The 13389-nt window shown below is 56.0% G+C and overlaps 1 protein-coding gene across 3 annotated transcripts in view; it reads right to left on the bottom strand.

Annotated features, from left to right (window-relative positions):
• Positions 1-685: 685 nt before the first annotated feature.
• Positions 686-13389, bottom strand: part of MED26 (mediator complex subunit 26) — a 49723-nt gene continuing 37019 nt past the window's right edge. Inside the window, exons 1-3 of one of the 3 annotated variants that reach the window (XM_049877317.1) lie at positions 6137-6214; positions 3772-3846; positions 686-3290 (exon numbers count right to left, since the gene is read on the bottom strand). In XM_049877317.1, coding sequence (XP_049733274.1) covers positions 1647-3290; positions 3772-3837 — 1710 coding nt within the window. In that variant the 5' untranslated portion in view covers positions 3838-3846; positions 6137-6214 and the 3' untranslated portion in view covers positions 686-1646. Of the gene's footprint in view, positions 3291-3771; positions 3847-5823; positions 6008-6136; positions 6215-13389 lie in introns of those variants that run through there. The other 2 variants (XM_049877315.1, XM_049877316.1) reach the window with 2 other exon arrangements.

Below are 13389 nucleotides of genomic sequence, written 5' to 3' on the forward strand. Positions count from 1 at the left end.
TTAGGGTTTCAGTAATGAGAAGGAGGAACGAAAAGCTGCTCACTTTCCAGTCAAAGGAGAACTGTTCCTAAACAATGGACACACCAGCCTGGTACTAAGGCAGACTGTGGCCTGGCCAAGGGTGGGTGGCCCAGCCTCGGCACACCTAGTACATCTGGGGAAAAAACACAAGGTGGGAAGGAGCCATGAAACCTTTACCCCTTCAGATTCTGACTTTTCCACATGACAGCCTCCTGCCCCCAGGGTCTCTAATCTGGGGAGGAGGGGGCAGGGAAGGAGATGCCCACAGTGGGGCCTGTCTAGTTTCCTGCCCTGGTGTCCTCACCAAGACCTGGGCCTGAGCCTGCTTCCCGGTGTCTGTGGGCCAGGTGGGTATGGATGGAGACAGGGTAACATGTCTCCATGTGGCCCTATGTTTGCCACCCAAATCTAGTAGGTGACCTCAGAGGTGGGAGGGGCACCATGTGCCTTTGCAGAGGGGGAGACATCAGTTTCTACATGGAAAGCAGATGGCCAGTTTTCTGCTGGCACCTGCCCTGCTTCCCATTCTGGCTGGGGGCGGGGCATAATCTCAGAGAGGGGGCCAGGCCTTCTGGCTCATCCGGGTTCCAAGAACAGACTTGTGTGAGGGGCTGGGTTGTAGCAAGGACCAAATCAGAAACGACTTGCAGGCTGGTTTGTGCAAATGGTTTCTTTTATTTCCACATTTATATCACAAGGTGTCCACTTACTGGACCAAATAGCAAAGTTGCCCCTTCTGCGTCCTGGGGACCCAGAAGTCTAGGTACTGTACATTCACTAAGGCTCCTTGTTTTTGCAAACCGCGTTTCTGACAGATAACCATAAGGCAAACGACTCTAAAGGAATGGTCACGAGTACTTCCAGCCCGGACAGGCTGCCTCTGCCTAGAACAGCACACACCCTGTAGCACCCGCGGTGACTTCTGTGGGGCTTTTTGGGTGGGGCACTCTAGAAAGATGACAGCTTCTAGAGATGTGCAGGAAGGGGACAGAATGAGAAAAGAGAAAGGAAGGAAAGTTGTTTGGCTGGTGGTCGGATGAAACGGGGGAGAAAATGAACTCTTGAAAAATTAAATTTTTGCAGCATTTCTTTAGAAACAAGATTGTAACTGAAACCAGATAAAAATGTGTGGCTGCCCGGGAAACGTGGGGTCAAACTAGTGGCCGGTGGGCTGGCCACCCCATGCCAAAACGAGGCTCAGCAGTGACTGGGCTGGACCGAGCACACACCGTACAAAGGCCATACTCCTGCCCACCCTCCCAGACATCTCGGGCCAAAGGACAACACAAACAAATGCAAATAAATAAGACAGCGTGCTTTCGGTTCTCATTAAAGGTAACTTCTTCCACAAGTGTTCTGTGCCTGCCTGCAGCTGCGCCCAGCCCATGCGGCCAGGGTATCTGCACTGTCTCCAGGCGGGACCTGCACTCCGTCTAGCTGGATACTGGAGTGCTTGGAACTCGCTTTGCCGTCCTTCCCGCAGTCCTTCCTATGCAAGTTTGTTAGTAAACTGGTAGCAGCATTTCACAAAAGAAGGAGAATTGCGAGGGCAGAACACAGGAGTGCCTGCCCTGCCCCAGGTGCCTTTCCTGGGCCTCCACACCCACCCGCCGCCCCTCAGGCAGTCAGTCCAAGCAGACGTAAGGCAGAATGTTCAGGCGCCCGTCGTCACCATGTGGGTCGAGTGCTATGCACTGCGTCCAATCATACCAGGTACCCTGTGTGTCGTAACACCCGTTCACGCCCGGCCACTGGTGGGCCTGGATGCGCTCCAGGTCGTCCTGTGTGACCTCACGTGTGTGCCCTGGCAGGTCCGCAGGCGGGCTGTGTGGTGCGAGCACATGTGTCTCGCGGGCACTGTGCCTCTTGGCGCTCTCCTCCTGCCGCAGGTACTCCGACATGAAGTGGTGTGCGCCTGGCGTCTGTGCGCCTGACGACGACAGCAGGCTGCTCTGCCGGCTCAGGTAGGACTGGATCATCTCGTTGCGTGACAGCTCCTTCCAGTTTGTCTGCTCGAAGGGGCTCTGCAGGCCACCCTTGGGCTCCTGCGCGTCCAGCTCTGTCCGGGATGGCTCGGTGCGCACAGGGCTCTCGGCCTGCACAGGCTCCTTCTGCGTCAGGGGTTTGATCTGTCTTGTCATGGGGTCAAAGGTGAGCTTGCGCTCTTTTAACCGCACAGGCTTGACACCTGCCTCAGCCCCTTGCCCATCCAAGTTTACTGTGTAGTCACGCGGCCGGTACCGCTTCTTCTTCCTGCTGTCCGAGCCACCCGAGGAAGCGGCATCGCTGTCTGCCCTGGAGGAGTCTGGGGATAGGCCTGCCCGTGGTAGTAGCAGCAGAGGCTCGGCCGGGGGCAGCCCCGCCTTACAGCCAGGCCCCGCCAAACGCTGGTGGCCCTCGGGCTGGTCAGGCCAACGCCCCGGGCTCTCTGAATTGGGCAGCAGCTCCAGCCGCCGGACAGGGGGCGTGGGGGGCTGGGCCAGTGGGAGCGGTGAAGGCGCCTGTGTGGCCTCCACTGATGGGGGCCGTGGTGAGGGGCTGGGCACTGAGCCCTTGGGCACGTATGGGCTCCGCTGCCTGGCGAAGGGGCCCTCATGCCGTGAGTTCCGAGGGCTGAAGGAGCAGCGGGGGGCGCCCCTGTGGTGGGGGGCCCCTGGGGTCTCGTCTACCCTGTCCAGTGGCTGCAGTGAGGCAGCCTTAGCCCCCAGGCCTGGGCCTGGTGAGCTGGTGTGCGGCCTCACGGCATTGACCGGGATCCAGCCACTGTGCTTGTCGTTCTCGCCAGGCTCCAGGCGGCTGCCCTCAGGGCCTGTGTGGCCGCCGCTGTCCAGGGGACCAGTGAAGCTCTCAGGGCTCCCGCTGATCCCATTGGTGGGCAGGGGGGAAGAGCTGGGGGCCAGAGGCTCATGGCTGGTCTTGCTGGCCTTGGGTGGTGGCCCAGGGTGGCCAAGGTCACGCTGGTCTCCCCGGCGCTTGCGGCTGCCCGGCCTGTCCAGCCGCTGACCAGGCAGCCTCTGGATGTCATTGCGGCTCTTTAGGTCACGGATGCTCCGGGGCCCGACGGCTGCCCCCGCCTCTGGCCGGCAGTTGTGAGCGCCCCCGTTGGCAGAGCCGGCGGTGCCAGGCAGCCCCCGCAGCGCCGCCTCACCCTGGTGCACAGGTTCAATGAGCTTCTGCCAGCTCCGCAGCAGCTTCTTGGCCCGCTTGGCGAGCTCCTCGTTCTTGGTCTTCTTGCGGACGTCGTTGATAAGCTTCCCCAGCCGTGTCTCCTGCAACAGAGTGGGTGGTGAGGGGCGGGGTTCCTGGCCCGGGAGAGGCCTCCCAACATGAGAGCTCTGCGACAGCTCTACCTCCAGCCCTGCTCCCTGGGGCCCACAGGCTATGGATGGCAAAGCCACGGCCACCCAAGGACCTAGTCCTCCAGGCAAGGGCCTCCAATGAGCAGAGGACTACCCCAGGTGTGCAGTTCACATGGGCCAGGATCTGCCCCACCTATCTCCGGTGAGAGCACCCAGTTCCTGCAGTGCTTTATGTGACAACTCGGTCTTGGAGCACACCGGCACCCTGAGGCTTCTGACAGGATGGCACCTCGCTCAGTCCTCTTAAGGCCAGTAAGGCACATTCTACAAACCTCCTAACTCATGGGTAGAGACCTAGGGGCTCGGGCACGCCAGGGAGGATACAGTGGGGAACCTGTGCCCTGCCACAGCGCCCCTGCTCCCGCATCCCCAGGACAGCAGCAGCACCCACCTCCAGTGCCTCTTTGGTAATGGGGTATTTCTCCAGACTGGAGATGACTTCCAGCACCGCCACCATGTTCCGGATCTGTAAGACAAGAGCCGCTGTCAGTGCCTGCCCCTGTTCCCCTACCCCAGCTCAGGGCAAGCAGAGCTGGCAGCGCCCAAGCCCCTACCTGCCCCTAGGGGCTAACATGGCCCCCCCCGCACCCCCCCTCTGAGCTTCTACCTGGTTGGCTTACTGGGACCCAGACACACCCCTGCCTGCATGCAGTTATCACGTACACAGCCTGCGTGTGCCATCTGATTTGGCACAAAGCCTAAAGGAAATGATCAATGTGCAATAAACCGATCACTGTGATCATACTGAAATCCAGACCTTCCAAAGAGACCAAGACAGTGTGAAAACACGAGCCGCAGGGACATGCGACCTCACGAAGAGGCGGACAGATTACATGAACTGCCCAGACTACAGAGGCAAATCCACAGAGATGGATGTGGAGTGGGGGCTGTGGGGCTGAGAGGGGAGGAGGAGGAGGGAGAGTGTTTCTCCTTGGAGTGTCTGACTGTTTGAGAACTAGATCGTGGTGATGGCTGCACAACACTATGAATGGACTAAAGCCCAGTGAATTGTACTTTTATAGGCCTAAAGTGGTGAATTTGATCTTAAAAAAAAAAAAAAAAATTTTTTTTTTCATTTTAATTAATATTTTTGGTGAGAACAATATACATGCTCTCACTCCAGTTTGTAAACATAATGACCAATGACACTGTTATGTTCTTCACACTGTGCCAACATTCTTGTTATTTCTGTTCTAGTTGTTTCATTTCCATTAACTTGTCTCAAAACATTTCTTAAAACAGGATCAAAACATTTCAACACCAATAAGCTAAGGCTTACTCCCTATTAATCAGGAAAGTGCAAATTAAGACCACTACAGATACACAGGAACCTGGTAGAAGTGGTGTCTGGGATACCTGGTCGTAGGGGTGCAGCCAGCCTCAGGAACCAGCGTGGGTTTACCTGGTGAAGTTGAGCACGCACAGACCCCAGGCCCCAGTGAGTCTATCCCTGCCCCATGCTTGCTGTCTGCCGGCCCGCTCAAAGCCCTTGACCTGTGTTAACTCCTTCAGTCATAACCACCCTCCCATCTTGCAGACAGAAACAACGTGTCCAGAAAGGCCGCTGTCTCCTCCAAAGCCCTGATCGCGACCAGGACCTTGCCCCTGAGGAGAATGGCTACTCTGTGGGTTGAGAGACGTGAACGAGAAGACCCATGACACTGCAGCCACAATGACCACAAGGGGTCAGGATCACAACACAGGGTAACCGAGAGCTGAAGGACTCGACTACATTGACTTGAGAGGAAGTGTGCCCAGCAATGGGAATGAGCGAGCCACAGCTGCGTCAACAAGGATGAATCGTAAACAATGCTGAGTGAAAAGTCACAAAAATACACACTGTCTGATTCCATTTACATCAAACACCAAACAGTAATTAGGAATGAACACAAATTCAAATGTAAAAGTTAAAACTCTAAAAGCATCATAGAAGCAGCATAGGAGAACATCTTTGCAGCCTTGGGGTACACAAAGACTTCTCAGGGGCCCCAAAGCACCGACTGTAGGAAGAAAATACTGACAAACTAGACTTTATCAAAATTAGAAAGCTCTGCTTGGTAAAAACTACTGTTAGTGAGCAGGCAAGCCACAGCCTGGGGGAAAAACGCTGACAAAACAAGTACCCGGTGAAAGACTTGGATCCACACTATATAAAAAGTTCCCACAGACTCAACAATAACCCCAGCAGCTATAGGCTTCTGGGGGCTTGTGGCAGGGCCAAGAGGGCTTGTTGGGGGCAGGGCGTGGTCGCAGGAGGCCCCCGCTGCACCCCTGTGAGTAGCAGTGAGCACAGCACTCCCCACCCCCAATCACTTGAATTTGTTTTCAGCTACAGTTGGGTCGTACAAATTAAAGTGGCATTAAAGGGCACACAGTGAAGTGTACTCTGCCCACAGCCACTTCAGCATCGCCTTGTGTGACTCCAGAAGCATTCCTTGCGTACATCAGCATGCGCAGACACCTGGCCCAGCCCTTCTTCATCCCAGGGACACCTGGGTGCACTTCCGCAGCCACTACAGATGAGGTCGCAGTGATGGCTTTCCCCAGCCGTGACCTGGGTTGACCAAGCGTAAGCAGAGAAACACATCCCGTCAGGTGGGGCTGGCCATCAGCCTGTCCCCCCTGCCAACCCTGTCCTCACAGGACCGTGTGCTGTGGGTTTTTTGTCACTGCCAAAACCATCACACATTAGTGGCTTAAACAACGTGCGTTTATTCTCTCTCGGTTGGGCAGACAGAAGTGGGTGAGGGTCTCACCTGCTGGAGGCAGGTGTGGCGGGCAGAGCCGGACCTGCAGGGTCGGAGGGAGGGTCTGAGTCCCTGCTCAGTCAGGTGGTGGAGGGATTCAGCGCCTGTGGCTGTTGGGCTGAGGTCCCCGTTTTCTCACTGGCTGTCCCTTGAAGGCCGTGTTCAGCTTCTGGATGTGGCCCCATTCCTCAGCCTGGCCCTTCCTGCATCTTCAATCTAGCAGTGTAGCCAAGTCCTTGCTTCGTCTCTCCGACCTGCTGGGATGATCTCAGCTCCTCTCTCCATCTCAGTACATCCCCATAGCCTCCTACCACGGGAGGAGCCGCATGCCTGGCTCCCAGGACCAGGACACAGGTGTCTTGGGGAGTTAGCCTGCCAACTGTATGTGTTTCTGCACCAGGGTGTTGGTGTCCCCTCCAGGTGTAAAGGTGCCCAGCGACCACAGCCAACTGAGAGGCCACTTGCCAAGCTGCCCTTCCACCCACGGCCCATGTGCTCCTAGGTGAGACTACCCTGCAACTTTCCTTGTGGGGCCATGTCTGTGAGCATATCTAAGGGGCATCAGCGGGAGGTGATCTGAGGTGAGATGCCTCAATGGGCAGCGAGCAGAGACTGGGTCTGGCACTGACGGGTCCCATCCTGGTGACCTCACACGGGTATATTTAGAGCCAGGTCCCGCAGGGCAAGCACTACTGCCCAGGCACAGCCAGCCGGCGGCACAGAGTGTCCTTGTCTTTGGGTGGATGTCTTCCTGCTGCCAGACGGGCAAGGAGGCAGAACACCTGGGCAAAGCAGGCGAGCACGTTGAAAATGGCTGGAACTGGTGCAGGACAGCTGGGAGCCGTGGGGGTGAAGGTCAGGTAATAGGCAGTGGAGCTAGGCAGCGACTACGTGCTCTTGTGCCCTTGTACTCGGGCAGAGCAAAGGCCTTCAGCTCTTATGATGTGTTTGGGGTGCTGGCACTGAGGAGTCGGGGGCTGTGGCTGCCTGGAAGTTCAGGATCAGCTGGCCTGATCCCCTGAGCTCTGCTCTCAGCATCCAGGCCAGCAGGGCCTGGGACAGGAGAGACGTCCTGCCTTGCTTGTCTGGATGGCCTTTTGCCTGCTTGATGGTGAGACACGGAGGAGCGTGGGAGCACCAGCCTGGCAGTCCCAATATATGCAGCTGCCCCCTTCCCCCGCCCCAGGACCAAAGCAGACCCCGCTGAGTACACTGGGAGGCTGCCCGGAGAAGGGTCTGGCTTGAGGCCCTCCCCCACCAGAGCCTCCCACAGCTTGCAGTCCGTGCATGGGGCCTGCTGGGGTGGGGGTTCCTGGCAATGCCACATAGTGGAGGAGCCTTCCCCAGAGGCATGGGCAGCACCAAGTGGGGCTGGGCCCCAGGGGACTGAGATGGGGACGGCCCTCTGCCCTTCCACCACCCTTACGGGGAGGCCCTGGGGGGCGCTCAAGGCACTGCAGGGAGGGCCCCACCCAGACCACTCAGGGCAGGCCAACTGTCAGGCTGAGGGCAGGACAGGGAGGTCATGAAGAGGGCAGGGTAGGAAGCTTCAGCTGAAAGAAGGGGGACAGAATACAGGGTCTGTCTCCACAAGCGATGGGGTAGAGGGCAACTGACCTACCAAATGGGGAAGTGGGCAAGGCTGGGGAATGAAGGTGAGGAGCTGGCACCCTGCCTGCCCTGGTCCCCACAGACCACGGTCTCTGTACACTTCCGTCCCTCCGATCCGGCTCTTTATAACAGTGTGGCCCTTAGGGGGTTTCTAGTGGTTCTGCTGCCTTAGTCAGGCCCTGCCCCTCTGGACTTCTCCCCAGGACATGTCCCAGTCAAATAAACTTCTGGAAACCACATGCCAAACAGTTTTCCTAAAGAATAGGAAACACACCAGCCAGGTCTGAGCCTGCAGCCAGATGGGCATAATGACTGGAGCACAGTTCTGCCTGCCCCACTCACTTATGTCCATCCACCCTGCTCTGCTGGAAGACAGGACGCAGGGAAAGGGTGACTGCTGCTCCAGCCCTGCCCATCCCAGGAGGTCCTGGCCCCTGCCAACGACAACACTTGCATAAAAATCCAGGGTCCTGTTGGCCTCCGCCAAGCCCAGGATCCCGAACCCAAGGAGCTGCTCCCTCTGAAATCCCGGGACCAGGAGGCGGGCTGCACTGAGAAACCCTGCCCACAGCAACGCAAGTGATGTGCCACCAAAACAAACCCCGCCTGAGCAAGTCCGCAGCTAACCCTCACCACAGGTCTCACACCTCTGCTTCCCAAGTCAGATCATCCGCCCAGAGCCTGGCCCCAGGGGCTGGGACAGACCCCAACACTGAAAGCAGCCCCCACATAGGGGGATTTCTGGGTCGGTCTGAAACAGGAACCGAGAGATAGGGCTCTTATGTCTGCATAGACATGCACTCTCACCGCCCCCTCCACACCCAAAAGGCCCCCTGCAGAAAGCCCCACCTCCGGGAACTGACAGCAGGTGTGCAGATGCACTGGGAAGGGGGACCCCGGCCCATGGGCAGGAGTGGGTGGGGTGGGGTGGGGGAGGAGCAGCAGCCATCCTTGTGGGGCTCCAGGGGCTAAGCCCTTTCCTCATCACCCTCACACCCACTTGACAGACAAGGATATTGGCATTGGGGCAGGTGGCTTGTCTTGCTGGAGGCGGCAGGCCTCCCTCGCCACAAGCCATGTCTGAGGCTTCACCAGGTGGATGCGGGGATCTGGTGCCACTAGGCCACAGTGACGCCACATCACCCCAGGGAAAAGCACTGGTCACAGAGCTCCCAGCCTCCCTGAGCTGGTGGCTTCCAGGCTCGGCAGCACCTGTGCTGGTCTTAGGCCTGTCTCCGAAGAGGGAGGCTGGGTGTTGCCATCTTGGCAGGGGCTGTAGGCACCCCAAGGCTCCAAGTTTAAAGATGGGGTCGGGGAGCACCCTAGCCCCGACCTCTACCCAGCCTATCCCCCTGTGGAGCCCCAGCACATCCCCAGCCCAGCTCATGTCCTCTAGCCCCCACCTGCTGGCCCTGTGGGCTCCAGGCGGTAGGGGCAGCAGACAAGCCAGGGCAGCCCAGCGTGTAAACCAGCTTCGTGGTTTCATGCAGCATGGTTTAGGCTAGAATTTACAAAGACCATTTAACTTGAAGTTCACCAGCAAACCAGCTCTCTGTCCAACCCAAACCCGCCACACGTGGCACCAGAGGTGGTGGTCCAGTAAAGGTGCCCCTCTGTGTCCCCACAGACCCTGCTTCTGACCAACCCCACTGCAGTGTGATGGATTACTTTTATGTAGCCTTTCTCGCCATGGTCTTGGTAACTCCCATCCAAGTGATTGGGTGGGACTGTGCAAAAAAGGTAACTGTGGCCCACCAAAGGGATTGGTCAGTTTTGCTAGCCTGGTAAGCTTAAAATGAGCCATCCCAGAGGCATGAAAGAGAGGATCCCACTGCCACCAGGGAAGAACAGTCAAGAGTGGAGCCTGTCTTTTGGACCCAGGATCCCTGCGCTGAAAAGATCCTGGAACCAGGAGAGAGAGAAAGCAAACTGTAACATGGAAGACGGTGAGAAGCAGCGGCAGAGAAACAGCGGCAGGGAAGACCAGCAGCAGGGGATTGTGTGGGGGGCTTCCTGGCCAACAGAGCTAGAAAGCTGAGTGCCTTCAGGCAGGAGGCTTCCTGGAGGAAGCCTTCGAACACTTGGTGAAGCTAGGTTTGCTGATACACAAAGCTAGAGCTGAACCCTTTGGGTGGAGGCTTACTGGCAGAGTGGGGTGCCTCTGGGCGCTTACTGGCTGACCTAAAAGAGCTTGTAACACTTGCCTAAGCAGGGCAGAGGCAAAGGGTCAGAGACAGGCATGCCCGGGAGCACGTCTGGGAAGAAGCTGTCCTGATGGAAAAACTGTATCCTGGGCATTCCTGAATGTGAATTATAACCTGTTACTTCCCTGATAAACCCCATCATCATGAGCACTGTCTGAGTTGTGTGTGGCCACTGCAATGAATTATCGAACTCAGCCGAGCAGTAGCGTGTGCCATCAGAATTGGTAAAGAAGGCAGAGAGAGGCACATGTCTGATCTCCACCTCATAGGAATCAGCCTTGTGCTGTTGATCTCGATTCTCCCTCCCCCTTGTGAAGAGACAGGAGGTCAGATGCTACCCGACAATGTTTTTACATCTGCCCACAGGCCCTGAGGGAGCACAGGCCCATCCTCCTGATCCCCCCTTGGCCAGGCCCCACAGCAGTGCAGGGAGCAGGTCTTCCTCAAGCGGCTCCAACCCCCACTCCTCATCCAGGCGCCTTCCTCCCCAGAGGCCCCACCGAGCCTCACACCCTGTGGGGAGCCAGCTCTTCCATCCAGGGCTGCAAGAGGAAGAACGCCAGCCACTGAGCACTTACGAAGCGCTTCCTCTCCATGGGCCATCTGCTTCCCATGGGCATCTACAACCCCCAGGAGGGCACGCAACTGAGAATCAGACCTGGCCCAGGGACTTCCACCACCGCCGTGGAGACTCTGCAAATGGCTCCTAGGCCAGGCCCAGAGGACAAGGGGACCAGGCAGGTTTGGCACTAGCTGTGCCCCACAGAGCAGATGGGTGTCGGGCTACAAAGCCTTGGGACGGGACAGTGGTGGCTTGGCCCTGCCACCACTTAAGTCTGAGCAGCCCTTCCTGGCAGGACCTAACCCTGGCATCTCCTCTGCTGGGAGTCAGCCCCATGGAGAACATGGCTTGCTCCTTCACTGATCCAACTGCACCATTAGGAGGCCAGGCTCGGCTCTGTATTCCTAAGGATGCTCACGCAGGTCCTAGGTGACGGCACACTGGGATGCTGGGGTGAAGGGCTTCTCTGTCCCAGCCTCTCTCTCCTAAGAGCTTTACAGAATGGAAGGCAGAAGGAAGGAGCCAGTCCCACCAAGGGGGACAGATCAAACAGCACCACAGACGCCTCAGCCTCAGCTAAGCAGGGGAGCCCCGGGGGCCTGAGGGCAGCCAACAACCTCCCCCTGCTCTCCCCTCAGCCACTAGGTGGGATGGCCCCATAGACTTTGGGAGGTGACAAGAGATACGCACGTGGAGCTGCCACGCAACCATACAGCCATGCAGCTTTCGGGTGCCCCACTGCTGCTCCTGGCCTCCGTGGGGACTGGGTGAGCAGTAGGCAAGGGGATCTCTCAGTGGGCACTCCTGCAACAGCGCCATGGCAGAGAGGACCAAGGACACCAGCACAGCCCATGACAGTGCCGCCACCCCCGCAGATGCATCGCCTTGCACTGCAAAGCGATGAGCGCTCAGCCCCAGGCCAGACGTCTCTGTGGTAACAGAGTCAAGGAGGTGTACTGGGGCAGGGGTGGGGAGCTGGGGGTTCCTGAAGATGTGTCTCCTGCTGGGTGGGCGTCGTTTGGGAGAAGTCACTGAGATGTAAAATGTAGGACTTGCACATGACCTGCCTCTTATACTTCAACGAAAAGCTGTCAGAAATCATTCTGTTCGTTTCAGTTTCATGGTCCCTTAGTGGACACCCTGCCTGACAAACGGGGGGCAGAGGTGCTGGGGCTGGATGCCCAGGGCACCACAGTGTCAGGCCGAAGACCACTGCAACAGGGGCCCAGCCACCTGACAGGCTCAGGATTCACTCTTCCATCACAGCTCACAGGAGTGGGTGGGTGGGTGGGGGTACTGCTAAACTTCTGTTAAGGGTGATGGGAAAGCACAACAAGGACCATAAACCTAAATGTAACAGCTAAGGCTATAAAATTTCTAAAGAAAACACAGGTGAAAACTTGGATTTGGCAAAGATTTTAAAAACATGACACAAAAAGTATAAAGAATAAGTTGGACTCCATCAAAATGAAACATCCTTTGCTCTTCAAAAGATACTGTTACAAAAATGAAAAAGTCAGCCACAGACTGGGAGAAAAGATACACAAATCATGTATCTAAGAAGATATACCTATAATACAATACACGATAAGCTATACAGTACAAACTAATTACAGAGCTCAAGGAGAAATAAATAAGCAAATGATTTGAACAGACACTACACCAAAGAGACTTGGATAGCAAAAAACACTTGAAAAGATGCTCAACATCATGACTAATTAGAAAAACACGAATTAAAACCACCATGAGATATATACCACTACACACCCGCTGCTGTAGTTGTCGGAGGCCACTGAGTCGCTTCTGACTCATGATGACCCCACGTGTTAGAGCAGAACTGCTCCATAGGGCTTTCTTGGCCGTCATCTTCCGCCAGGTCTCTTCTCCTGCAGAGCTGCCCTGTGGAGCCCCTGGGTGGGTTTAAACCACCAACTTTTCGGGTAGCAGACCAGGGCTTAACCATTGTGCCACCAGGGTCCCTTACACACCCACTAGAATGGCTGAAATTAAAAAGACTGACCACACCAAGTGTTGATGAGAATGTGGAGCACCTGGGACTCTCCTACGCTGCTGGGGTGAGTGTAAAAATGGTAGAATCACCTTGGCAACGCTTTGGCGGATTCATTAACAACCCAAAAGCCTAACAACGGGTGAATGGATAGAGAAATCGTAGTACATCCATACAATGGAATATTGCTCAGCAATAAAAAGGGCTGAACTATTGAAACCACAACATGCGTCTGTCTCAAAATAAATGTGCTCAATGAAAGAAGCCAGATCAAAAAAATAAAATAAAAGAGAGGTCGTGTTTCATGATTCCAGAAAAGGCAAAATGATCTATTAGCGACAGAAAGCAGATCAACGGGGAGACAGGGCAGGAGGGAAGGACTACAAAGGGGCACAGGGAAGCTTCTGGAAATGGTGGATACATTTATTACCCTGACTGTGGTGATGGTTTCACATATATTATTCATAGGTCAAATTTATCCAATTGTACACTTTAAATGTGTGCAGTTTATCGTGTGTCAATTACATGCCAATAAGCTGTTTTTAAAAAACCATGGGACACGGAGAACAGATAATAACAAGGTCCTAGGAAAAACAGGAGTGGAGGTGGGGGTCCCAGGCCTGGACATCCCACTGCACTGTGATAATGCACAGAGTACTCACAGAAGAGCTTTCAATTCTCGGTTTGTGAAGGCTGACCCTGGGTTTGAGCTGGGCCCACCCTCAGGACACACTGTAGCTTAAGACGGGCAGCACAGTCTTGTACGTTGTGACATAAAATGCTCAGTAGCCCCCACAGGCTGAACTTACTGACTGGCGCCCGTGTCAGCCCCCTACAGGTCTGTGAGGACCACGAGGGAAGCGGGGGTGCCTGATGT

This window comes from Elephas maximus, chromosome 3 (assembly GCF_024166365.1).
Source record: "Elephas maximus indicus isolate mEleMax1 chromosome 3, mEleMax1 primary haplotype, whole genome shotgun sequence".
Lineage (NCBI taxonomy): Eukaryota > Metazoa > Chordata > Mammalia > Proboscidea > Elephantidae > Elephas > Elephas maximus.